The 26,442-nt window shown below is 52.4% G+C and overlaps 1 protein-coding gene and 1 long non-coding RNA gene across 2 annotated transcripts in view; one reads left to right on the plus strand and one right to left on the minus strand.

Annotated features, from left to right (window-relative positions):
• The window catches only part of ABL1 (ABL proto-oncogene 1, non-receptor tyrosine kinase), a 148,947-nt gene that overhangs the window by 114,048 nt on the left and 8,457 nt on the right, over positions 1–26,442 (plus strand). The window contains exons 2-7 of the mRNA XM_040482655.1: positions 4,149–4,322; positions 4,882–5,177; positions 13,100–13,372; positions 21,230–21,314; positions 22,137–22,314; positions 24,043–24,227. Of these exons, the coding sequence (XP_040338589.1) occupies positions 4,149–4,322; positions 4,882–5,177; positions 13,100–13,372; positions 21,230–21,314; positions 22,137–22,314; positions 24,043–24,227 (1,191 nt within the window). The remainder of the gene's footprint in view (positions 1–4,148; positions 4,323–4,881; positions 5,178–13,099; positions 13,373–21,229; positions 21,315–22,136; positions 22,315–24,042; positions 24,228–26,442) is intronic.
• On the minus strand, positions 10,812–15,795 carry LOC121035117 (uncharacterized). Its single transcript, XR_005792755.1, has 3 exons — positions 15,683–15,795; positions 14,475–14,568; positions 10,812–10,916 (listed from the first exon to the last, which is right to left on the minus strand). It is a non-coding gene; the product is annotated as an uncharacterized LOC121035117 (long non-coding RNA).

Consider the following 26,442-nt stretch of genomic DNA (forward strand, 5'->3'; position numbering starts at 1 on the left):
TCCCCTCCCCTCCCCACTGAAGGAGAGCCCACTCCGCTCTGTACTCACAGAGCAAACCGAGGCCTTGGGCACCAGCACCTACAGGAAGGTGGGAAGCTTCCCAGGGATGTTTTCCCTGGAGGTGAAATCCCTCCCCTCGGGTCTGTGAAGTAGCCTCACGGCCCCTGAAGGTCACCAACATTTTACTTCTCTTCCTGTTTGCCCTTGGTGGGTGCAGGGGCAGCCCCTGGCCGTCTAGACCAGATACGCCTTATCTGAGAATCTTCCGTAAACATTTTTGATCACTGACTCACAACTTTAAGAAAGGATTATTTTTGTATAAGAAGATCTTTAACTTGTACTTTAAAGACCCAAGCCATTTTCTTAGAATACTTAGAATATTTACTTAGAAATAAGTTAAGCAGGCATGGGCCCGAGCATGGGCGCAGGGGAGGGGCAGAGAGTTGGGGCGGGGGGGCGGGGGGCACACAGAATCCGAAGCAGGCTCCAGGCTCTGAGCTGTCAGCATAGAGCCTATGTGGGGTTCAAACTCACGAACCATGAGATCATGTGACTGGAGCCGAAGTTGGATGCTTAGCCGACCGAGCCACCCAGGCGCCCCAACAGACGCTGAAATTTCTTTCCCGAGACTTAACAATAACCAAAAGATCCATTGGAAGAACAGAAAAGGGGAGCTATTTTGGACATCTTTCTTGAATGAAGCTTCGGGGCTTCTTTAAGGGTCCGACTTCCTGACAGTGGGCCTGGCAGAAAGTCCCCGCGTTAAGCCAGGAAGGTTTAAGTACATTCTGCAGCGTTGGCCTTGTGAGCCGTGATCATTTTTAAGGTTGACGAGCACAGTTCACTATGAGATGAAGCAAGGAACTTGGCATTTATGCACCGTGAGTCAATTTTGACATCAGCCTGGATGGGGAATTGACTGGAAGGTTTTGGTGTCGGACTGTGGCTACACTTCAGTGTCTCCATCCAGAGGCATGCGTGGGCATTACTTCCCTTTGGGCTTCGGCCATAAATTTGTGGAATGGAGCAAGAACTGGAGAGGAAGACGGAGAGACTGCCTTGGATTTCCTGACGTCCTGTTGAATCAAAAAGCGGTGGGAGGCCCTTTCCTTCCTGACAAAGGGCTCATCCCCTCGCGAGAAATTCCCAGCATCGGTCTCCCTGTCGGGGACAGTCCCTCTTGAACCCTGACTTGAAATCCACAGGCAACCCTGGGCGAGTATCGGCCTTCTGCCTCTTCCAGGTGTTTTCCAGGCCACTTCCCCCTGATTATGTAACTTTGATCAAATCCAGATGCTGCAGAATGTTTGATAGAAGAGGTCAAATGGCATTTGAGAAGAAAAGCATTTCTGTATTCACGACTTTGGTTTAATTTCCTGTGTGGGCCTGGTCTGCCAGAGTTGTGTGCTCATGGCCACGAGGTTGGGACTCCAGAGGGAGGTGCACAAATGTTTTTTCAGGACAGCACGAGGAGATTCCTCCTCCCCCAGGGTTCTTTTTCAGGTTAGATGGTCAATTGTGGAAGTGTCAGCTGGCTTCTACTTACGATGGCAGTGTCTCTATTTTTGTCACTGTTTTCTGAATTGCAAAAACAACCCACATCCATTGTGAGAAATGAGCCAAAATACAGAAAAGAATAGAGCAAATGTTAGATGTTTGTAATCCTACCCCCCCCCCCCTTGTCAACTACTGTTCACAGTTTGGTGCCGTCCCTTCTGTACTTCGTTCAGTTTTTACAAAATTGGGATCACGCTGCAAATGACAGGTTGTAGTATGAGCACTTAATGCATTATTATGAGTATGTTCCCAAGCCAGTAGTAGTTTTTTTGCAGAGATACCTTGAATGATGTTCTGAATGTATTCTGTATTACGGATGGACCACAAACTAACTTATCTTTTATTGATAGATACCTTGTACTTCTCTTTTTCTGTGCTGTTATTTCAAAGTTAGTATATAGAGGGGCGCCTGAGTGGTTCAGTCGGTTAGGCTTCCGACTTGACTTCGGCTCAGGTTCGTGCACACGCTCGCTTTCTCGCTCTTTCTCAAACAGAAACACTTGAAAAATGTTAAAAACAATCAGTATCTAGAAATAATCATGTGGGTCTAGGGATAATTGCTGGAGGTTGATCAAAGGTTATGGAATTATTTAGAGATTCAATTTGTATTTCCAGTTGCCCTCCTAACGTGTGTAGCACTTTCTACAGCAGCCGCTAGCTTTGCATGAGAGTTCCATTTCAAGACTTACACTGACTTAGCCTCAAGAAAATGGGTCTGCCCATTTGACGAAGACTTTGCTTTTCTTTGATTATTAGCCAGGCTTAACGTGTTTCCCAAGTTTAATGGTAATTTAAATTTCCTGTGAATTGCTTATTCATGCTTTGGTCCATCCTCCCTCCTCCTCCTCCCTCCCCCCCCTCCCCCGGTGGAGGATTTATCTTGTTCTGTTGATATGTAAGAGTTCTTTCACGTTAAGAATCCTGAGGCTAATGGTGTTACTTAATATAACCACAATGGAAGCTCTTTGGACTCGCTTCCACGTGACCGACTTGTTGGGTTGACCGTCATGCTCTTGCTTCCTGTAACACCTGCCTCCCCAGTGCCCGGGACCCACGGGATAGGGCAGCCAACCCCGCCACTCCGCTGCCGCTTACTGCTCTTGGCCACACCGAGAGCCCCTTGTGTTTCTTTCCACATCTCTTTATTTCAGATACGCTTGTTGTTTTCATTACTCGTTCAATATGAAACCAGTGAAATGCAGTTGTAAGAAGAGAATTGTACCTGTGAACTTCAGATGGACGCCTCAGACGTAGTCAGTAAGGACGGGTGGTTTTAAACGTTGCTACCCGACCGGGTGAGAGCGAGCCAGTCGTAAGCCAATAGGTGGCATATGGCTCCCATTCTTCCCCCAGCCTGCAGCAAGCTGAAGCTGGGAATATGCTTCACACGTGCCCACCCTCGAAAGGACAGGCCTTGTCCCCGCGGAGTCAAGGCCAGCAAACCAACATGCATTCAGGTGGGGGTGGGAGATCCCACATCTTTGAAAAAGATAATTTTCTGCTTTTGACTAGCTTTTTTTGGTTAATTGATCAGTCCCCCATCACGATTGTGCTAGGTGTGCCTTTAGAGCCCGTGTGAACACTCAAGAGAATGGGGGCCCAGCCTATCACTAAGGCTTCTAGGAAATGGCAGTGTTACAAGACCCTCTTCCTTGAAATGATCTTTGCCCTCATGATTCATAAAATGAGATGACCAAACAGTAATGACAGAATTTGGGATTTACTCTTTTAGCAAATACAATTCCTAAAGGTTTACTTCAGTCAGGAGTACAAAAAGCTAGCATCGAAAGACCCTTGTTTTTCATGTTGTAGCAGTTCATTACAACGAGCTATAAAAAAAAATTTTTTTTATGTTTATTTTTGAGAGCGAGAGCAAGAGAGAGCTTGAGTGGGGGAGGAGCAGAGAGAAAGGGAGACACAGAATCTGAAGCAGGCTCCGAGCTGTCAGCACAGAGCCTGATGCGGGGCTCAAACCCACGAACCATGAGATCGTGATCGGAGCCAAAGTCAGACGTTTAACCAGCTGAGCTCCCCACTGCCCCCCCCACTCCCAGGCGTCCTCTGTTTTTTTTTTTTTCTTTTTTTTAAGTATTCTTTTTTTTTTTTTTTTTAAGTTTTATTTATTTTGAGAATGAGAGAGATGCAGGGTAGAGGGGCAGAGAGAGAGAGAGTCCCAAGCAGGCTCTGCACTGTCAGCACAGAGCTCGATGTGGGGCCCGAACCCACGAACCGGGAGATCATGACCTGAGCCAAGAGCAAGTCAGATGCTTAAGCAGCCGAGCCCCCCAGGCACCCTGGAGTATTTCCGTTTTTAACTGAGTTCATTTTGAATGAATGAGCTTAAAAAGCTGAAGCTATTTAGGAACAGTAATTGCCACCTTGGAAGGAAAATGCTTGATGCTTTTCACAGGGTTTGGGGAAGGAAGGGTCCGTTTTTATTCTACGGCCTTTCTTCTTAATACAAAATGCGTGTCGATGTTACAAAATAAATTAGAAAAGTATAATGATGGAAGCAGACTATTTTTGCTCCTGAGAATGAAACTAATTTTTTTCCCCACCTCTTCCTGTTCCTTTCTTCTTTTCTCTTCCAGAAGCCCTTCAGAGGCCAGTAGCGTCTGACTTTGAGCCCCAAGGTCTGAGCGAAGCAGCTCGTTGGAACTCCAAGGAAAACCTTCTTGCTGGTCCCAGTGAAAATGACCCCAACCTTTTTGTTGCACTGTATGATTTTGTGGCCAGTGGGGATAACACCCTAAGCATCACTAAAGGTAAAAGGGCCACAGACCAAACGGGGGGTTGCAAGAGACAGAAATCAGGGGAAACTGGGGCTTGACTGAATACCCCTTCACTGCCTGAAAGAGCAGCTTTAAAGTTGGAATGCAGGGAGGTCCCCCAAAAAAGCCCAGCATCTTTATAAGAGAGCCACTTTTCCTAAAGGAGAAGAGTTCCTATATGATAAGTCCTTAGAAAACGCACATCCCCTATTTCATAGTTAAAGGGACACATGGGCCAGACACGGAAAACACCTTTTATTTTTATCTTATTTTGTTCTAAGAAAAAGTATCTTTTCCCTAAGAAACTTCCTTATGTTAGGAACAGAACACTTGGGTAACGCAGCATATATGTTATTTACGAAAACCGAGGCTGTGTATTTCTCTGCATGTTCTGTATTCTTCTACAGACCCACAAATGCGTATATTTATGCGGATTTGTTCCAGCGAAGCAGGTAGTTAGGAATTTGGAGATTTTTTAGTAATCCTATAAGAATACATGGGAACGAACAAAGCCAGCGTCGGAAGCTGACGTCTGGTTTGATTCTCTTCCAAGGTGAAAAGCTCCGGGTTTTAGGCTACAACCACAATGGGGAATGGTGTGAGGCCCAAACCAAAAATGGCCAAGGGTGGGTCCCAAGCAACTACATCACGCCGGTCAACAGTCTGGAGAAACATTCCTGGTACCACGGGCCCGTGTCCCGCAACGCCGCCGAGTACCTGCTGAGCAGCGGGATCAACGGCAGCTTCTTGGTGCGGGAGAGCGAGAGCAGCCCTGGCCAGAGGTCCATCTCGCTGAGATACGAAGGGAGAGTGTACCACTACAGGATCAACACTGCTTCTGATGGCAAGGTAGGGGACCCCAGACGGGGGAGCTGACCGGCTGGGGCTGGGGCGCGGGGATGGGCAGCTAGTCTTTGGCCAGGAGGACCCAGAGCTCCTGCCACTGGGGTTGAGAAGTTACCGCGGCAAAGCTCAACCAGGAAGGCGCTCGAAGACGACATCTTCAAGTGACCGCAGGCGGCGTTCCGGTAGCCTGTGAAAGACCTTCTGTCGAGGACTGATCACGTGATGTGATAAGTCCATGGGCCTGGCGTGGCCCTGTGCCTGTCCTGCTGGGGTTTTGTTGTTAGCTGTTTCATAAGACGGGGAATTACCTGTTGGTTCTTGGACGCACTTCTTGTAAGATATTAAGTCTCTTCCTTTTTAAAAAATCTATTGTGATAGCAATTCATCTCCAGTGGGTGAAGTTGCAGTAATAGATAGGTACTTTTAGGGTAAAAGGCCCCTTAAGAGCACTTCCCCCAAATAAGTACATGACATTCTTCCTACAGATAAGATCACGTGTGTATGTGTCTACATGCGGATACATACATACACACACACGGTTTTTTTTTTTTTTTTTAATTTTTTTTTTTTCAACATTTATTTATTTTTTGGGACAGAGAGAGACACAGCATGAACGGGGGAGGGGCAGAGAGAGAGGGAGACACAGAATCGGAAACAGGCTCCAGGCTCTGAGCCATCAGCCCAGAGCCCGACGCGGGGCTCGAACCCACGGACCGCGAGATCGTGACCTGGCTGAAGTCGGACGCTTAACCGACTGCGCCACCCAGGCGCCCCCACACACACGGTTTTTAAACAAAAATGAGATCGCGTCATCATAGCAAGAGATTTCCCAACCCAGATTGTAGTTTTTGGGTTTTTTGTTTGTTTTTTAATGTTTGTTTTTGAGGGAGAGACTATGCAAGCAGGAGAGGGGCAGAGAGAGAGGGAGACACAGAAGCCCAAGCAGGCTCCAGGCTCTGAGCCCTCAGCACGGAGCCCCATGTGGGGCTCAAGCTTGTGAACTGTGAGATCATGACCTGAGCCGAAGTCAGACGCTTAACCGACTGAGCCACCCAAGGGCCCCTGTGTTTTGTTTTTGTTTTTTTTTTTAAGTTTATCTATTTTGAGAGAGACAGAGACAGCATGAGTAGGGGAGGGGCAGAGAGGGAGAAAGACAATCACCAGCAGGCTCTGTGCTGCCAGTGCAGAGCCTGACACGGGGCTCGAACCCACGAACCGTGAGATCGTGTGACCTGCGCCGAAACCAAGAGTCGGACACCTAACTGACTGAGCCACCTGGGCACCCCCTCACTTGTAGTTTTGTAGAAGAGTTGATATATGTGGTTTTGTGATCTTTATATGAACACTGCTTAAGAGTCCACGAAGGGATGGGGGGGATTAACATTTTCTGGGGTCCTGCTGTTGGCCGCTGCATTTTTCAGTCTCATTTAGACTTCACTTCAGTCCTCGGGGCAGAGGTTGCTGTGGACTACGGCATTTTTGCCTTAAGGAGATGGGAACTTAAGAGGGAGAACATGTCTTGCCCAGAATCACATCCTACGTGATCGATGGAACCAGGCTCGGGCCCTGCTATAGACCCTGCTATAGACACTCTGCCAGTGTCGAGGGTGGAGATAGCAGATTATCGGGCTGGGTCTAGATGCTGGATGTGTTTTTTAAATGGCATGTAATGTGTGCACATGTTTTTAAAAAAAAAGAACAAAATGAATTAGAGTGGGAAATAATTCTGTCTCCTAATTCCATTCCCCTGCCCAGAGGGCCCCCCCCCCCCCCGTGACCAGTTTCTTTCAGAGTTCCCCAGTACAGGTTTACGTTTATATTTTTTTAAAAAGCACAAATGATGCAAACTCCACACTGGTCTGCATCTTGCTTTTCCCACCTAGTAATATTTTTTGAAGATTGCTTTCCCGCAGTGCATTTAGAGCCACCTCATTCTTACTGACTGCCTCGTGCGGATGGACCGTCATTCACTACTGAAGCAGTCCCCTGGGGGTTGAGTTTTAGGTGGTTTCCAATCTTTGGCTGTTATAAATAACACGAGGTGGCTTTCACACCTTTAAAAAAAAAATAATGTTGGCACACTGTATGAAAACATTTACAGTAGCACCCAGTCCTCACTGGTAGCAGAAGATTCTTGAAACCCTGCTTACCCTCGCTAGAGGTGATGCACTCTTGGTATTTTGTATTCCATTCAGTTCGGTTTCATTTTCTTTAAAAGTTCTGGCCAGAATCCCCTCAATTTATTTCATAGACCCCCTAGTGGGTCACATCCTGCGGTTTGAACATATCGCACATACTTTGTTTTGGGTGTAAGTGTATGCGAAGTAAGTTGCTGGAACTGATTGAAGGTTCTGTGCATTCAGTACTTGTGTAGATGTTGGGGCGCCTGGGTGGCTCAGTCGGTTGAGTGTCTGACTTCGGCTCGGGTCATGATCTCGCGGTTGACGAGTTCGAGCCCCACGTCGGGCTCTGTGCTGACAGCTCGGAGCCCGGAGCCTGCTTCAGATTCTATGTCTCCCTCTCTTTCTGCCTCTACCCCACTCACAATCTGTCTGTGTCTCAAAAATAAATGAACATTAAAAAAAAAAACATTATGTGGATGTTGTTAGATTACCTCCCATAGAAATTGGACAAATGTGTTTCCTCCCCTTGCTTCTGGTGAGACCTGCACCCTGTATGAGAAATGTAGGAGGGCTTGTGTCCCTCCGCCTCATCAACACTGTGTTTAGCAGGCTCGTGGAAACCTCTGTCCCAGATGGGCCACGACGGTCTCTCGTTAACGTGTAACGTATGCGCATTGTGTTTTGAGGGATCCCTGTACCATTTACTAAATTTATCTTTTCCTACATGTTTGAAATATACCAGATTATAGCTTATGCGTTTTGGGTCTGCGATCTGCTCTCTGTTCTCTTCCCATACCAGAATTAAAATATGTTTCAGTGTGGGGTAGGGCTGGGCCCTCCTCCTAACCCTCTTAGCATTTTTATGGCTCTCCTCACCCAAAACGAATGCATGTGTATTTCTCTTTTTCACATTCTTCTCTGTTGTCTTCCGCACACATCCCAACGTCTTCTGGCCGAAGTCCTTATTGCTGCTACCTGGTGCTTTCTGTGACGGCAGAGGTTTGTACAGGAGCACAGGGGCTTGCTGATGCGTGACCACAGACCGGCCCTATCAGCTTGTGTCTTGGGGCCTCGCCCTACCCCGGATGTGGAGCTGGGTCCTTCCATTCTGCAAGGGTGCGTTCCAGGGTGGCGGGCCCTGTGAAACCGTGCCTTCAGACCACAAGGGTTCCTCTGTAGTGAATTAGAAGAGCAGAGCACCCCGCCCGTGAGGGAGGTGATCTCCCGGAGCTGACAGCTTGCTTCCCATCGGTGCTGTTTATCCAGCGGTAATCAGTTGAGGTCTGTGCTGCGCGGGGCCCCGGTTTCTCCTCCCTGGAGTTGTTTAATCAGGCATCCTAGGAACAGATTCGGGCAGGCATGATCTAGTTTGACGACTCATTAGCCTCCGGTTGGTCCAAAATACTGTTCAGAGGGAGAGAGTAAGGCCTGCGTGTGCGATACATGATTCAGGGAATTTGAGAGGCGCCCGATGAGGATGCCAACCCGTCAGTTGAAAAGCCGGCCAGGGGTGTGCCAGGGGCTCCTTTCATTCCGGGTTGGAGCACAGGGAACTCATTCGACCGGGCGGTGTCCGTCACTGGGCGCCTCACCCAAGCGTGCTGGGCCTCCTGCCGTCTTCCTCCCTGGCAGAGACCCCTCCCTTCAGCTGTCCGAGCACCTGGAGACGGCTCAGCCCCCGGGGTTATCGGGCCGGCCATCTGCGGAGGCGCCTCTCTGTGAGGCCTGCACTTGAGGGGCTGTGTGGGGTGGGATCATGTTCCTGGAATGAGGGGAACAGCGTCAGAGGTAGTGGGGGCAGCACCACAGCCACGCATGAGACCGTGTGGCTCGGCCCTGGAAAAAAAAGAACTCACATAGCAGAGCCTTGATGCAATCCTTTTTGGATTTCTGAGGGGAAAATTTAAGGTCGGTAGGAGGGACGGGCTGGGGTTGCATAAGTTTAATTCTTATTTTCAAACGGCTAATCTTCACACAACGGCTGAATATGGCAGACTCTTCTCCAAGGCCCCAAAAGATTTCTTTGGCGCCTCCGCCCTCTTGGCTCTGGACCGCTGCTGTTGTCATGTTCCTAAGCCCCGACAGCAGTTGTGGCCGGCCAGTCGGCCCCGGGGCTCGGGGAGCTTCGAGCTGGACTCTTGCACGGGCCGCGCCAAACTGAGCCATCGCCGCTCCTAGGACTCTTGACAGTCTGGAGACCTCCCTGTACCCCGGGGTCAGAGTGTCGTGCTCTGGGCTTTCTCCAAGCTCCCTGCCAGCTCAGTGGAGTCAAAGGCGCCTTCCTCTCCACCAGCCCCCTGCCTGGATCATTTTTAGTTCTGGCTATTTGTGTCTGCACTTCATTTACTTCTGTGGGATGCCACTGTCAGCATCCACAATTCCTTGTAGCCCTTGAAGCCCTTGTCCTTTTCTTCAAAGAAGTTCCCAGGTGACGCTTATTGTCACGGTCTGCCAAAGTGACAGGTTCAGGTTGACAGGAATGGAATCTGGGCTTAAGCTTTAGCAGAGGTGGCAGGACGGGCCAACCGCGCAACCTCTTGAGTTTTTAAGATTTACCCACCCTGGCGGTGGCTTGGCAGGTGCAGGCATTCCGGGGAAAAGCCTGCTAACACGTGGCTGACTTTCCCCTTGCCCGGGAGGCTCGGAGCACTATTAAGTCCTGCTTAATTAGTAAGTCCTGCCTTTCTGCTGGACTCTGGAAGCTCTCAGGCCAGGCTGCCTGTAACCTGTAACCAGTACCTCCCGGGTGGGACTCCGGGGTCTGAGGCCCCTAAAGGGGGCACAGGACTAAGCGCTGATAAGCCTGGCCGTGTGGCTCTCAGGAGGAAAAGCTGTTTCTGGTGAGCTGCTTTGACAGGTCCTGTCTTTGGGGTTCCTGTGCGGTCAGGAAGAGGCCCAGTCTCGGCTGAGCAGCCAGAGTGTTTATGTGATCAGGTGCGCAGGATAATGACATGCCGTTCATGATGCTAATTTCACTTTCTTTGATCGGGCCATGAATTCCTGATGCAGACCACCCAGCTCACTAGCAGAATGCGCGGAGCTCAGAACTAACCAGAAGGAAGCCTCCAGACTTGACTGTTAGAAGATGGTCGTGCACTGCGCTGGAAAGGGAGAGTAGTTTTAATATTTAATAAGCGTCGGTATGTAAATTTTATGCTGACAGATGAACTCTAAGTCACAGGGTCTGTACATTTAATTACAGAAAAGGATAAAGTGGGTGTGAGCAGCAAAACCTCCCGTAACTCTGAAATCTCTAGCAGGAAGAGCCTGTGAGGGAATCAAAGGGGACCAAGCACGAATTCTGCATAAACGAGGGCTTGGGGAGCCATTAGCATTCTGGGTGGTTGAGGGAACTCGATCCTCCATCCGATCCTCAGGTTGGAGAGCACTCCTTGCAAGCTGCCGGGGAGAAGGGGAGAGGTAGGTAATGAGCCTTGCTCCCAGGTGACCTGCGCCCCCCCCCCACCCTGGGGAGCCCAGCAGGTGGACAGGCTCTTACTGTGCCAGTGCTGGGGGGGGGGGGGGCTTGGATTCCAGGGAGCACTTCTTCCCTCTTGTCTACAATCCATGGTAGCGAAAACAGCTGCCCTGAAACAGGACGGCTCGGGACGCTTGGCACCTGCAGTGAGGTAGTTGGACAACTGACAGAGGTTTCCAGAGAGGGGTGGGATTAGGGGCTGTCCCCACATCCCACCCGGCCCTGCCCACTGACAAGTGTGCCAAGGATGTCACCGTGTGGACGTTCGGCTCGGGGCAAGCTCCCAGGCTGGCAGTGCCTGTGCTCCCTGGCTCCTCCCAACACCTTCGTGTACCCTGAGCACACTCAGAGTCAGGTTCTCGGTGGGGCCTCCTGGTGGGCCTTCTCCTCACCCTGAAAGGTCCTGCCATTGAGGGGCACCGTCTTGCAGAGGGACGAGTCCCCCAGAGCTAGAGGCTCTTTCTCGACAGTTCTTGGGTTGCTCAAGAATTTTGTTTCGCTAGGATTGCAACCAAAAGATTGTAAATTACAAACCCCTAAGTCAGAGTTGGCCACTGGCTCGCCTGAGTTTTAAAACTCTGTCATCTCCCCAAGCGAGAAAGAATCCTATTTACCCTCTCGAGGGTTGCAAATGGCATCGACTCATGCATTCGTTAATATTTTCTTCTTTGAAAATACTTTAATTCTTTCCTATGACAAACTTACAGAAAGTGGTGGGGAGCCTCCCAGAACCGACAGCCAAGGCCTTGGGCTGCTGTGTGCTTCAGGCTTTTTCTTCCTTTTTCTGTTTCCACCCCACCCCCCTCTTCTGTTTTTAGGTAATCAAGACACTGCAGCTATAGGTGACTCCTGTTCCCTTTTTGTCTTCCTGCCCCAGGCATCACCGCTCTTTCAAACCCGCGTTCCTCCTCCGTCTCCGTAGTCAGGGCAAATCTTACAAACACCTAGCCGTGATTTTTAGTGTCCTTTCCCCCTTCCCACCCTCGCTGGCTGCCCTTCGTGAGCTGGTAGGTTCACTGATCCCTTGTCTGCCTGGAGCCCAGAGGTCCTGTGTGGATCACAACGTGGAATTGTTTCATGTGGAAGCATCCCTCACCGCCTCCCTGAAACGAACAAGAAAAGGAGAAGAAGAAAGACAGTGTCACCATCCACTGCTTGCTGTCTGTCAGCTGCTCTTCCTTTCCTTTCCTGTGTGTTCAGACGAGAACCACACGTGGACGGGTTGTGTGCACTCGTGTCTATAATCCTCTCTCGTCCCTGCCCCACGGCGGAGGAGGCTGTGTGTCCCTTGTGCACCCCCGATCCATTCCTGGCACGAGCTGACCAGGGGCACCCATGGTGGCATCCAGCCGGGGCTTGCAAGCCTTGGCCTCCGGTGCTCCTTAGCCCAGATCGAGGGAGTAAGAAGGAGAAAGAGATTTTTGTTTTGTTTAGTGATTTCCATCTCGGGTCACCGTTTAGATCTGGGTAATTATATAACTATAAGTAATAATTCTAGGTTTCAGGTAATAAGCGTAATTTTAAACAATTACTTTCTTGGGGTACCTGGGTGGCTCAGTCGGTTAAGCGTCCAACTTCGGCCTAGGTCATGATCTCACAGTTCATGGGTTCGAGCCCCACATCTGGCTCCGTGTTGACAGCTCAGAGCCTGGACCCTGCTTCGGATTCTGTGTCTGCCTCTCTCTGTCTCTCTCTCTCTGCCCTTCTCCCGCTCAGGTTTTGTCCCTCAAAAATAAATAAATAAACGTAAAAAAAAAAACCTTTCTTTCTTAGTCTGCAAATACTAAGTTCTGCTCTTCGTTAATGTAATCAACAGGCATTTATTTAGTGCCTATTATGTGCTCATTTCTTGTTCTCCACACTGGGGATCCAGGATAAAAACAGACCACTTAGGGCTTTGCTCTCAAGAAGCTGACATTCTAGAAGGTGTTGACAGACAGGAAGTAATCCAGCAGATAAACAGGGACCGATTAGCCAGCGGTAAGTACAATGCAGAGAAGGAAGGAAGGTGATTTGATGACTAGTGCTGGGTGATGACTAGGGCCAGTGGCACAGTGACAATGACATTTACCCTGGGCTCGGAATGGTAAGGGAGACCCAGGCGTATGATGATTAAGTGGCCGAAGGATTTCAGGCAGAGGGAGCAGCAGGCGCAAAGGCCCTGAGGCATTTTATTGTATCTTTCTGCTTCGGCAAGTAAATTACAGCAGGTGTCGAGGAGCACAGTCTAAGTGATTTTCTGCACACTCACTTAGGCTCAGCAGAGTTGTCTGGGTGTGTGTGCACCCGTGGGCTGAAGGCTGTGCTGTCTCTGTTTCCCTCAGCTCTACGTCTCCTCAGAGAGCCGCTTCAACACTTTGGCGGAGTTGGTTCATCATCACTCGACTGTGGCGGACGGGCTCATCACCACTCTCCATTACCCGGCCCCCAAGCGCAACAAGCCCACCGTCTACGGCGTGTCCCCCAACTACGACAAGTGGGAGATGGAGCGCACGGACATCACCATGAAGCACAAGCTGGGAGGCGGCCAGTACGGAGAGGTGTACGAGGGCGTGTGGAAGAAATACAGCCTGACGGTGGCCGTGAAGACCTTGAAGGTAGGTCTGGGGCTGCCGCCGCGGCTCGCGGCTGAACACGGTTCGTTGCTGCCGGTGGGCAGCCCAGGAAGGGCCTCTGCAGGCCTCGGCCGACCTCTTCCGATGGGTTCAGTCCCCCTCCCAGACTCCGTGCCTCCATATAGGGTGAGTGCTGAGGCACGCTGTGGTTTTTGGTGTAAAAAGATTAGTCATTCGGAGAAGTTTTTTCATTCCGTGGCAAGAATCTTTTAAAGCTGTGGGTTTCCGTTCTGTCCGTGTGGCCTTTGAATCACTTCCTATTGAGAAGCAGGAGAAGGAGGGGAAAAGCTGTGAGTTTTGAAAGAAGGGGATTAAGGGGCGCCTGGGTGGCGCAGTCGGTTAAGCGTCCGACTTCAGGCAGGTCACGATCTCGCGGTCCGTGAGTTCGAGCCCCGCGTCGGGCTCTGGGCTGATGGCTCGAGCCTGGAGCCTGTTTCCGATTCTGTGTCTCCCTCTCTCTCTGCCCCTCCCCCGTTCGTGCTCTGTCCCTCTCTGTCCCAAAAATAAATAAACGTTGAAAGAAGGGGATTTAACCAAAATGCGTTGGGACTCTCCAGTGGATGTTTGTTGGCAGATCTGAAAGGCAAGCGCGTTGGGCGTTCCTGGTAGGTTCCATCCAGTTCTGTGTAGTGTGAGTCCCGACTGCTGGAAATGGGAGCGGACGAAGGCATGAAGGGAGCGTCAGGGCTTCTTACTCGGGTCCGTGCCATCATTCTCTCTAATGCATGGTGTTCTTAGTTTCTGGGTGGGGTTTGAAGTTCTTTGAAACCTTGAGGCCGAGCAGCGGGTTTCATCTGGGGCCCTCGGCCTTCAGGATGTGATCTGAGCTTTTTACCTGCGGCCAGAGCGTCCCCTAGCGTTGACCTGTGCCATTTGCACTTGCTGTAAGCGAACCGATTACCCTGACAACCACGCGGAGGCTGAGGGGAGGCCCTCCTGTAGCCCTTGGACAAGAAGAAGGGAAACACCCACGCGGCTGGAGGAAGGGACCCCGGCGCGCACACGCTTCTCAGGAGCCCGTCGGGCACGTGCTTGGAGACCCGGGCAGCCAGATCGCTTGCCTTTCAGGGACTCTGTTACTTACCTGCCGCCTGTACTCAGAGGTGCAGCAAAGTGGAAATTACAGTTTCTGACTTGTGTAAAGTGATGCTTCAGAGAAAGACTCGCAGTCTGCAGTTCTAGAAAACAAGGGTGGCTCGTGGCGCTCATATTGAACGTACCCCGTTAGATCAGCCCTTGGAGCAGGACTGACGCTTGTGTGTTGGGGGGGGGGGGCGGGGCAGGTAGCATGGTTTGGGGTCACTTGAGGACTCCCGGATACTTTCCAGACATGATTTTTTAAAAACTCAATAAACACTTAGCGAGACCCTCGCTTCTGCTTGCCAGACCCTGGGCTTAGCCCTAGGGTTTTAAGAATAGAGTTCTGCACCTCAGGCCAGCCTAGGTAGGTAGAACAGCACAGTTAGGAGGAGAGACGGGCGATGACAGAACCTGCAGCGTGGGGTGACCGGGGCCCGAGGCAGGAGCGAGGCGCCCTCACACCGCACAGGCACGAGGTGGCGGGGGGACTGGTGAGCTCCCCGTGGTGGGGAGAAAGCGCAGGGTGGGTTGGTGCCGGAGTGGAGGAACGGAGGCCTGGACAGAGGCGGAGGGCATAGAGCCCACGGTAGGTAAGTCACGGAGGCTACGGAGCCGGGGACATTCTCCTGGCGGCAGTGGGGCGCAGTGAAGGGTCTGATCCGCAGGAATAAGGTGATTGGATATGCGCTGCACCGGCCGCTGCCCCGTCCCCCCCACCCCCAGACCAGGCAAGTCCAGGGAGAGGCGTGTGCTTGTGCTCAGTGTCCCGATCTGGCACAGGGCTGAACACCAGGCCGGCCTCCGGGCCTTGACCAGCTTGAGAAACCGTTAAAGGCCCGGGCATCACCCACACGCTCGCCAGTATTTGCACACGTGAAACAAAGAGGAACAAAAGCACAAAATTCCTGGTTTCCACCCAGCAAGGCTTGTTTGAAAACGTTAGAAAGAGGGAGAGTTTGCACTACTCGAAGCGTGGGGAGGACACAGTCCAGCAGCTGACGCTGTGACATTGGTTCCTGAGCCGCCGCCAGGGAGTCAGGGCAGGGCGCCTCCCGGAGGGACTTGTCTGGCGGTGGTGGCTTTCTTGTACCCGCAAATCAGACTTATGGGGAAGTTGGGTGCCTTTTGGAGTCTATTTCTCTAATGATACACTACTAAACTTTTTTTTTTTTATACTTCTAACGGTTTTCCCCAAGAGCCTTATTAACTTACAGTCCTACAGCCGGTAAAAAGGTACAGAACCTAGTTGTGTGGATTTCTCGGAGTCGTCACCCCAGGTGATGGCTAATTAGGGAAAAGGGAAGGCGTCAGATTCTAGAGATGTACGTCAACCCGAAATACAGCACTGGGCAAGTGCTAAGTAAATTATCCCTTCTTCCTCCTCCTCCGCATAAGGCACATCTCTACAATAGGGTTCCCGCTTGTCCAGTAAAGATTGATAGCACTCTTTGGGGCATTTATCGCCCCTGGAGAGGTTGAGAACCTTGAGTGGGTTCCAAATGACAGTTATGGTTACTGTTCATTGAGCTCTTACTATGGGCCTGCAGTCTGAGCGCCCCGCTCCGTGTGTAGCATCTCACTTAATCCTCACAGGCACCTTGTAAGGGAAGGGCCCGCCTGTCACTGCCATTTCAGGCTTGAGGAACGTGCAGTGCGGGCGGGCCAGGCAACTGGCCTGGTGTTACCCGCCGGGGAGCCGCAGACCCGGGGTTCCGGCCCAGACGTCCTGCCCCAAAGCCCGGCTCCTTTCTTCTCCTCCTTTCCTTAATTGTCATTCCAGTTCTCACCCCTCGCACACCATGCAAAATACGTCAACCACAGTCATGTGTCTTAGACGTCTCCCATCCCCACCCCCTCCCCCCATCCACTTCCCCTCGGGTGGCAGCTAGATCTCCCTCGCTCTTCAGGACGCCTTGGAAAGCCCTGGCAGCTCTTTGCACCAGACCCCAGCCGGGCACCTGAGTCTCAGTCTGCCCTCCACCATCCCCTGGTCCGTCCCATCCTGCCCGTTTTGTGTCGCCGGCCCCTCAGAGGGCAGAGGCAGACCCTCTTGAAGCAGCAGGGGAGAGCAAGACCCTGCTTTAACCCGGACTCTGTGTTGATCCACCAGGCAACGTTGGGTCCTGTACCTTCAGGGCCGGAGACCAAAAAACGGGAGACAGGAGGGTGCTAGGCTGACCCCTGTGGGCGGGAAACTGGAATTACAGCAAAGGCCACCGACCGGACCTGCTAGTTTGAATTTTGACATCATTCACCAGGTCCTAGGCTTAACTTTACCTGCCTGTGATCAATGCTAAAGGTGGGATGTGCCTGAGAGAAACAACCGTCCAGTACAGGGAAGTCCCACGTTTCAAATGAGCTGTATTCCAGAAGTTTGTTTATGAGCCCTCCTTTTTTTCCTATGAAGCCGTTCTGGAAGTCCTAGAATCGGGGAAAGGCTGCTCTCGATCTAATGTGGCATTAGGATTGGCTCCTAAGCTCCTGACAGACTTACCGTTAAAAAAGTGGAAGATAACGTTGATGAAAAATGTTAAGGCTTAAATTCTTTGCCTGTTTTTCGAATAGGTAGCGTATGCACGCAGTATCCTCCCCCCTGGATTTTTGTGCCCTTCCGGAAGTAGTCCACGTGTGGGTGTCCCTTCTAACCGTAGGGCAGCATGCTGTGGACACTGCCCTGCACCTCCTAGTGTCCACCCCACGTAGCTCAGCACCCGCTCCACATCCATATACGTACGGGGGTCTTGCTTTCGCGTGGATGTCTTCCAGCGTCTAGCAGCCTTCAGCGGGCATTTGTGTCCTTTCCAGTACTTTGCTGTTACAGACCGTGCCCCAGGGGTTCTCCCCGTTGGCCGTGAGGAGACTGTCCCGGTGCCAGTTTGCACGCGGCCAGCCGTGCTGAGAGGGTGCCTCCGTTGCCCTGCTCCGCCAGCCTGTTTTGGTTGGGGTTTTGTTTGTGGTGTTTTTCCCCAGGCAGTTGGTTCTACTAGAGAGCTGCAGAAATGAGCAGAGAAGCCAGGGCTCCAGGATGGCCCTGGACAGCCGCACGCGCTGGCTCTCTGACTTCGGAGGGGGCTGGGCGTCAGGGAGAGAGGCCGCGCGACCTGGAACCCACCGTTGCACGCTCTCGCAGCGGGTTCTGTTCTGGCCGTGGCCTGGATACGCCTGCGGACCCGAGTTCTGGGGGCTCGGTGGGCGGTTGTTTCCGCGGATCTGGTGGGTGAACCGCCTTCCTCGGTCCGGCTCTGAAGCCCGGCCCCATCTCTGCAGCCCCGTCTCTCGCGGGTGCGGGATGCTGCTTCCCTGGGGTCGTAACCTTGCTCCCCTGACACTTGGTTGAGAACCAGGGAGCGAGGGGGAAACGGACCTCTTAGCCCCTCCCCCCGGGGACTTGGTCCCTGCTGAGTCTCAGGGAGGCACCCGTGGGACACTGAGCCGCCGATGTCTCCGTTATGCCGGAGAATACCTTCACTTGGGGGCGAGGCCAGGCAGCAAAAAGGGTGAATGAAGCTGGTTAGAGAACCAGAAAAACAGAAGATGTTGGGTCCGGAGAGTGCCTATCTGAGAAAGACAAAAACGAAAACACGGAGCGATCTTAACTAAAGACCCAGCCCGTCTTTCCTACAAGCGCTGTGTTTAGCCGGCTTCTCAGCCGTGTTCGTGACAGTAAACGTGGGTCCAGCCAGCCGAGTGCTGCCCGCGTCCGGGCGCGGTGCTCGGGACTCTGCGCACGAGGCAGATGCTGCTGTTTTCCCGGTGTGTAGACGGGACCTTGTTCAGAGACCTCTCTTCTCTGGCGTGTGAATAACTGAGCTCTGTACGTGGTCACACAGCGGCAGGGCTTGGTCCACGTAGCTGTGAAGCCATCCTTTTAACCACCCCTGTACCGGCCAGGCCTTTGTGTGCATCTGGGCCAGGCCAGTCAGTCCCCATGAGGAGAGCCGGCCGACCCACCTGACTTCCAACGGACAAGGCCGAAACTCCGCGTTCACTCAGTGGTGCTTTCACCCTAATTATCTGTGTTAATTTTACTCCGTACATGGGAGATGTCTCTTTGAAAAGATGACGGAGGGGCACGTGGGTGGCTCAGTCGGTTGAGCATCCGGCTTCGGCTCAGGTCATGATCTCGCGGTTTGTGAGTTCGAGCCCCGCGTCGGGCTCTGTGCTGACAGCTCAGAGCCTGGAGCCTGCTTCGGATTCTGTGTCCGCCTCTGTCTCTCTGCCCCTCCCCTGCTTGCGCTCTGTCTCTCTCTGTCTCTCAAAAATGAATAAATGTTAAAAAAAAAAAAAGTGTTTAAAGGAAAGGAAAGGAGCATAACAGGATAGTTTCTCGTTTAACACAGCTACTAGAAGAGAGTGCTGCTGGTAGTGGCAGCTGTAGGTTGAACCCGGCCAGATTCCACCAGGGGGAGACAAATTCACGCCGATTGCCCTGAAAGAAAAAAACAAGGAATTATTTATACCATCCACACGTGTGTGTGAGTGTGTAGGAATGAGGGGGAAGACAAAAAGACAGGCAAAAAGAGGAGAGGGATGGCTCCGAAAGCCGTATCGTTGTTCTCGCATGTCCACGCCTCTCAAGATCTAGAACGCGGTTCTTCTAGAAAAGCGGCAGGAGCTGTCAGAGCCCACGATCTCTGTGAAATGGTTTCACTGTGCGGAGTTGGTTATTGTGGTGCTTGAAAAGAAGGAAAGCTCCACTTGCCCAGAAAGCTGTATTTGAGAGCCGCGTCGTGAACCTCCTGTTGGCCAAGCGAGGCTCTGGAGGCCCCCGGTCCCTACGTGAGCAGCATCGTCTCGGCGGATTCCAGCAGGCTTCCCAGCCTTTGACGGCAGCGTGTCACCCGGTGGATCAGACGCGCCAACGGCATGGTCTGCGGAGCGTGTTGAGGAGCAGAGAGGACTCCCAAGAATCGAACAGCCAGCGGAGCGGTGGCAGGGATGAGTTCTTGCCCCCCGTACGGCTTGACACGGAGACTACCAACGATGTCTCATTGACATCAGAGCAGCCCACGATTTTTAAAGAGCAGCAAACTGCATCTGAGTTTCAGCCTCAGAGAGCCCTAGACTAAGTGATAATGGGCTGACATGTATCCTCAGCGGTCACGCTCCGCTTGTAGACATGATTGGCCGCAGCGGGAACGTGCTGAGTAGAGGTTGACCTGTCCTCTGGAAATCTCCACGTGCAGGGGCAAGAATGGCACGGCCACCGGGAGGCTGCAGTCAGGACCCTTTGAGTGCTTTGCCTCCTGAAGGGGCAGGCACAACCTGGAAGGTTCCACCTTGAAAATAAGCCCGATGGGGGCGCCTGGGTGGCGCAGTCGGTTAGGCGTCCGACTTCAGCCAGGTCACGATCTCGCGGTCCGGGAGTTCGAGCCCCACGTCGGGCTCTGGGCTGATGGCTCAGAGCCTGGAGCCTGTTTCCGATTCTATGTCTCCCTCTCTCTCTGCCCCTCCCCCGTTCATGCTCTGTCTCTCTCTGTCCCAAAAATAAATAAACGTTGAAAAAGAAATTTTTTTAAATAAAAAGAAAATAAGCCCGATGAAGCTTTCCTCTTGGGCGAGTCTAGTTTTCCAGGCGTTCACTCCCCATCTGCCACGCAGTCTTTCTCTCCGGGCAGACGTGGACTCCGTGTTGAAACTTGGAGGGTGGCGTCCTGCCTGTCTCGTTGGCCTTCGTGGCCAGGCTCTCGCACACACACGGGCCACGCCATTTGCCGCCCGCTGGCTTCCGGTCGCGGCAGCCAGAGGACAGTGGGTTCTTTAAGTCACGAAGAGGTTTGCCTGATGCAGGCCACAGCAAGCCTCCCATGTAACGGGGCCAACTGTGGTGTGCGGGGCCAGGGGCAAGGCCCCCTCGAGTTGAGCCCCCACCCAGAGCACATGAGGAGATGGGGAGATAGCATCACGTTTGCTCTGGGCGTTTGCTAATATTCTTTGTTTCCGCGTGGCATTTAGATACGGTGAACTTGCTAGAATATGACATCTCTGACGATACTCGTGAATCCGTCGTTAGGGGGGCTGCTGGGGAGGATTATTGTAGAACCCGTAAATCGACCCGGTGGATAGTGGTGGTTGCTTCGTTGAGACCCCCATAGCTCTGCATTTCGGGCATCCTCTGCGGTACAGAGTGTTTTGAGGTGGTGTTCTTCTTTAGGATGGTATCGTTTTGTGTCAGGGTCTCTTCCATTAAAGTGGGTACATTTCTGGTTCTTCAGGTGATATATATATATTTTTGTAATGTTAAGTGTTTTAGGACTCCTTGGAAACCAGCTCTTCTTTAGGGAAATAGAACTATCCTCTGCATAGCGGCCCCCAGAAGCAAGTTGCCAACATATATTTACTGTTGGGGAAAATTCTTCTTTTTTTTTTTTTTTCCAATGTTTATTTATTTTTGAGAGACAGAGTGTGAGCAGGGGAGGGGCAGAGAGAGAGGGAGACCCAGAATCCGAAGCAGGCTCCAGGCCCCGAGCCGTCAGCACAAAGCCTGACGCGGGGCTCGAACCCACGAACCGTGAGATCGTGACCCGAGCCGAAGTCGGACGCTCAACCGACGGAGCCACCCCGGCGCCCCATCAAAGGGGAAAATTCTTTACGCCACGGGGGGCAGTAATCGATCCACTGCAGGCATCGTGCAGGTCGGCCCTGGCGAACCGGGGTGATTGTCGGTCGAGGCTCCAATTGGTACTAACCATTCAAGCCGTACTTTCCTGCTCGAACACTTTCTTTGCTGAGACAACTTCCTCCCCTTTTCTCCCTCAGGAGGACACCATGGAGGTGGAAGAGTTCTTGAAAGAAGCCGCAGTGATGAAGGAGATCAAGCACCCCAACCTCGTGCAGTTGCTGGGTGAGTGAGCTCTGAAGAGACGGCCTCTCTCTTACGCCCCCTGGGGTGATGCGGGCGCTATGACAGAGGAGGTGAACGTGTCTGACGTGGACGTCTGTCCTCTGGCGACACTCAGCCCGTGGTGGCAAGGAGGCCGATGCGGGATGGTGTGTGCGTGGACGGAATAGGCTGTTGCTTTAAGTGGAGACCCCAGAGTAGTCCGGTGCAAATCTCAGCCGGCTTCTGAGACCAGAGGTGTCGAGAGTCCCTTCGCTGCAGTTCTCCCGTGGGCAGACGTTGCCACGTGGGGGTGACGTGGGCTGTGGGGTGTGCACCTGACCTTTGCTTCTGAACTCGGTGGAGTCTTCTTCTGTTCGAGTTCAGAGGCTCGAGAGGAAGAAAAAGCCTGGCCACCTCCCTCCCACAGGAACACATCACAAGCCACGAGCGCTTGGGACCGTATTAGACGTTGGGCCCCAGACTTTGCGGCAGACACAGAACGTGTTTCGGGGGCTCTTTTCTTTCATTTTCTTTTCCGTTTTTTAATTTTTTTTTTTTTTTTTTATGTTTATTTTTGAGAGAGGGGCACGGAGTGTGAGCGGGGGAGGGGCAGAGCGAGAAGGAGACACACAGCATCCGAAGCAGAGGCTCCGGGCTCCCGAGCCGTCAGCACAGAGCCCGACGCGGGGCTCGAACTCGTGAATGACGAGATCGTGACCTGAGCTGAAATCGGACGCTTAACTGACTGAACCCCCCAGGCGCCCCCAGGGGTCCTTTTCTGGTGCTTGTGTAGTCGGGAGCAGAGCGGCCCCCCGAAGCCCTCAATGTCTGTCTTGTTGGCAGGGGTCTGCACCCGGGAGCCCCCGTTCTATATAATCACTGAGTTCATGACCTATGGGAACCTGCTGGATTACCTGCGGGAGTGTAACCGGCAGGAGGTGAATGCTGTGGTGCTGCTGTACATGGCCACGCAGATCTCGTCAGCCATGGAGTACCTGGAGAAGAAGAACTTCATCCACAGGTAGGGGCCTGGCGGAGCAGCCCTCCTCGCAGCGCCGCGGAGCGAGCGTGGGGCCCGGGCAGCCTCCTCCACGAAGCTCCAGCCCACAGGGCGTGAGGGCTCAGCCTCCCGCCTCAGCGCTGGCGGCACGTTGGACGCTGGAACAGAGGCAGACGCTGGGTTCCTGACTTTGCCAGCTCCAGGCGCGCGTCTGGGCCCACGGGGCAGTGGATCCCCGCGGTAAGAAACACTTCCCTCGGAAGCATCTTGGACTAAGTGGAATATCCAGCGAAGCCCCTCAGAGGCGTCCGTGCTCCCTGGGGAGGCAGAGCGCTCAGTGTCACCAGGAGTGACCTCCCCCGCAGGGGGGCTGGCGCTGCGCCCACACTGCCCCGCGGGTACAGCCGGCGCGTGGCTTTTGTTTCCGAGCGGCGTGTTTTCTGCGCCCGCCCCCCCTTCCCTTTATTTCATTCTCCACTTAGCTTGCCGTCCTCCGGTCCGGGGACGCGTCCACGATTGTCAGGACGGCGTCAGTGCGGTCCTGAATTAAGCGCCTTTGCTGTTCTAAAGCCTGGAGGGCTTTGACCTTCAAGCGGGCCGCAATTATCTTACTGTTCGCATTCTTTGCTGGTGGAAATGGCTTCCTGGCAAAGGAAGGTTCTGTCCGAGCAGGACAGAACCCGATGGGCTTTGCCGGTGACTTTTATACAAGATATTCTCCACGCCACCGCCCTGAACTTTCCTCCCCAATTAATTCAAGTATGAGACCCGTACATGAGATTTCACAGCGAGGGACGAGAGTAGAATGTGTGAGACATTGGCGCTTCCTTGTAAGACAGATTTCCTGTGCTGCATGAGAGCCTGATTCCGATGCGCCTGTCACTCAAACGGTGAACCCTCTGAGGCTGCAAATTGAGATTTCTTGACTTGTGGTTCGCTTGGCATGGCTACGTCTGTCCCCCCTTCATTTCACAGACTTAAAACGCTTTACCAAAATCCTATTAGGCACAAGTCTTCTGTATTTAATTGCTCTCTGATTGCTGCCGATCAGGCGATCTTACCTTCAGCCATCGCCTAGAGGTGCTGCCTCGTCGCATCCCCCTGTTCCGTTTTGCCTTGTGATTTCATGGTTAACATCCGTGAACCAGAGATTAGACTCCCCCCTCCCTGGGAGAATCTGGAGGCGACAGGAAGCCGATTATACGGGAGAGAATTTTTAGGATACGTTCGGATACGCATCAGGAGGAAACAGGAAACTGGGAAACACAGTTTGGGGAGGAGGAGGGGGCGGAGTGCCATGGGCTTTATTTTATTTTGTCCTCTGTCAAGTCTGGATAGGCCACATGGAGACTCCCTCCGATGGAAGTTTCTCCCAGTTGAGGACTGGCTGGTGCCTTCGTTCCCTGTGCCTGCCGTAGAGCCGTCCTAACCCAGCAGACCCTTAGGTGATTGCAGATAGGCAGGTGTGAGTTAAAGCGCTTCACGTATTAAGTCACGACCACTCACGACAAGCCTACGAAGTGTTACGGGTGCGGTAACTGAGGCCCAGGGTAATGAGCTTGCTCCCGCCCACCCTCTGCTACCTCTCCCCGCGGCGGGAGCCCGGGCGGATGCTGAGGCACGGGCACAGGTTCCCGGGGGACTGGACGCGGTCGTCGGGAGGGCGCCTTCCCTCAGTGGCGGTGGATTTGCGGAGCCAGGAACGCAATAGCCACAACTCTCACGGCTGAACTCTCTCTCTTTCCCCAGAGATCTTGCTGCCCGAAACTGCCTGGTAGGGGAGAACCACTTGGTGAAGGTGGCTGATTTCGGCCTGAGCAGGTTAATGACAGGGGATACGTACACAGCCCACGCCGGGGCCAAGTTCCCCATCAAGTGGACAGCGCCAGAAAGCCTGGCCTACAACAAGTTCTCCATCAAGTCCGACGTCTGGGGTAAGGGCTGCCGCTGCGGCTCCCGGTCGGCCCTCACCCGCAAGTGCGGGCTCCTTGTCCCGGTTTTCTTGGTCTCCTTGCCTTTCGCTGCCTCCCTCTCACTCCTTCATTTGTTTTCCTTCATTCCTTAATTCTCTTTCTTATCGTTTTTTCCCTTTCTCACCTTACAATCTTTGCTCCCCTGTTTTCTCCAAAATGAAGTAAAAGCGGAGTTTTCTTCCAGAATAATTCAGGTTACCTTCCCCCCCGCCCCCTAACTTCCCATCTCCAGCCCGAGCTTACTGCTTGGGTTTTTGGGGCACTTAGCCAAGCCTGCAGGCACCCACGATTTTCTGTAGTTTGGTTTGGGCTTTACATAGGATATTGCCCCCTGAAGCTTCACGTGCCAGTATTCTATTTGTGTCTTTTGTTAAAGAACTTGTTACAGCAGGTAGTCAGCATATGAAGAAGCACATGCTCATTGCACGGTGAGCCCAAGGTACGTGTCACCCAGCTTTACCGGCCATCGCCTCATGGCGCTCCCGAACCCTGTACCCCGCCCCCTGCCCCGACCCTTACTATCTTGAAGCAGACCCCCGATAGCATTTGATTTTGTCCATAAATACTTCAGTATGAGTCTCTTAAAGGTGTCTCTTTTTTATCCTTGTAACCACATCGCTCTTCCTCCCCGAATTGATCGTCATTTTGAATATTACGATCCAGTCAGTGTTCACATTTCCAGTTGAGTGTTCGTAGTCCCGCTGTTGTGGTCTGTTTGAGTTGAGATCCGGATACTGTCCACACAAGGTGGACGGTTGATGCCCCCTCAGTGCCCTCTGGTCTGCAGGCTCCCTCTCCGTATTTTCCTTTCGCTCGCTCGCTACTTGTGGAAGAAACCTCACGTGTCCTTGCAAGTCTCCCACGCTGTACCCCGTGCTGTGATTTAATGCGTTCCTCTGTCTTTGGTACCCCTACTAAATGGGCAGTGGGATCTGGACAGTTTGGTCACATTCGGGTTTGACTTTTTTCTTTTAGCAGGAGCACTGGGTGCGCTGTGCCGTGCTTTGTCGTCAGTAGCTGCACAGTGCTCGATTTGCTCTCTTTTTTGTGACTTTAGCGGTTTCTAATCCCCAGTGCTGAGATCCACTGATTTATTAGGGGTTGCCAGACGGTAATTCTCGAATGCTGTCACTCCTCGTTCCCGGCTTAGCTCAGTACGGCTGTCAGACGAAACCCTCATCTGCTGTGGGGTTACTTCGGGATACGGTTCACACACATAGTTGTTTGTCTCCTTGCCCGGGCTTACCAGGGGTCACGCAAACGAGCTAGTTTTTTAATACCCTTGAATGGTGACCAAGTACATTTTTGGGTTTTTTTGGGTTTTTTCCTTTTGTGATGATATATACGTATATATGTGTATGACGTGTTTAGATGTATCTGATGTGTTTTAATCCACGGTAGTTCTTCTCCTTATTGATAAGCAGAGTGTCTCCTGTTTGGCCAGACTGCTCCCTTTTGACAAGACCCCTTGTAGCCTTTGATGGCGTCTGTGCCGTCTAGAGCGATTAAGATATTGCAGGTTCATTCCGGCCCTGACCCTGAATCATCCATTCTCCAAGGGGTCCTTGGATCTCTTCAGTGGGATCTGGGATTTCAAGGCTACAATCTGGGCTTTCAAAGATTTTGTAAGATTTTTATGAAATGTTTAGAGTTGGAAGGGGCCCTGGAGATACTCTCATATGCCCCGAAAGGAGACGTGGCCCGTCTGAGACACTTAGCCAGGTGGTCTCAAAACTCGGAGTAGAAATGGCGTCCTGATCTCCAGCCCTAGGTTCCCTGCATCACAAATCCCAGTAAAGATGGTCACCTTACCTCAAAGACCCCGGAGAGGCCGATCAGTACAGTCTCTTCTCCCCTGCGGTGCGTTTTAGTCTGGTTCTGTCCTGGGCTGTTGGTCGTTAAAGGCCTGGTAAAATGTTGGTGTCTGGCGTGCTTCTGAAGGTGTGGTGGCTGCTGCTTTTTTTTTTTTTTTTTTTTTTTTTTGATGTTTATTTTTGAGAGAGACAGAGCCCAAGTTGGGGAGGGGCAGAGAGAAGAGGGGAGACACAGAATCCGAAGCTGGCTCCGGGCTCTGAGCTGTCATCACAGACCCCGACACAGGGCTCGAACCCACGAACCGTGAGATCATGGCCTGAGCCGAAGTCGGATCCTTAACCGACTGAGCCACCCAGGCGCC

The sequence above is a fragment of the Herpailurus yagouaroundi genome, unplaced genomic scaffold, assembly GCF_014898765.1.
Source record: "Herpailurus yagouaroundi ecotype Mexico unplaced genomic scaffold, PumYag 160, whole genome shotgun sequence".
NCBI lineage: Eukaryota > Metazoa > Chordata > Mammalia > Carnivora > Felidae > Herpailurus > Herpailurus yagouaroundi.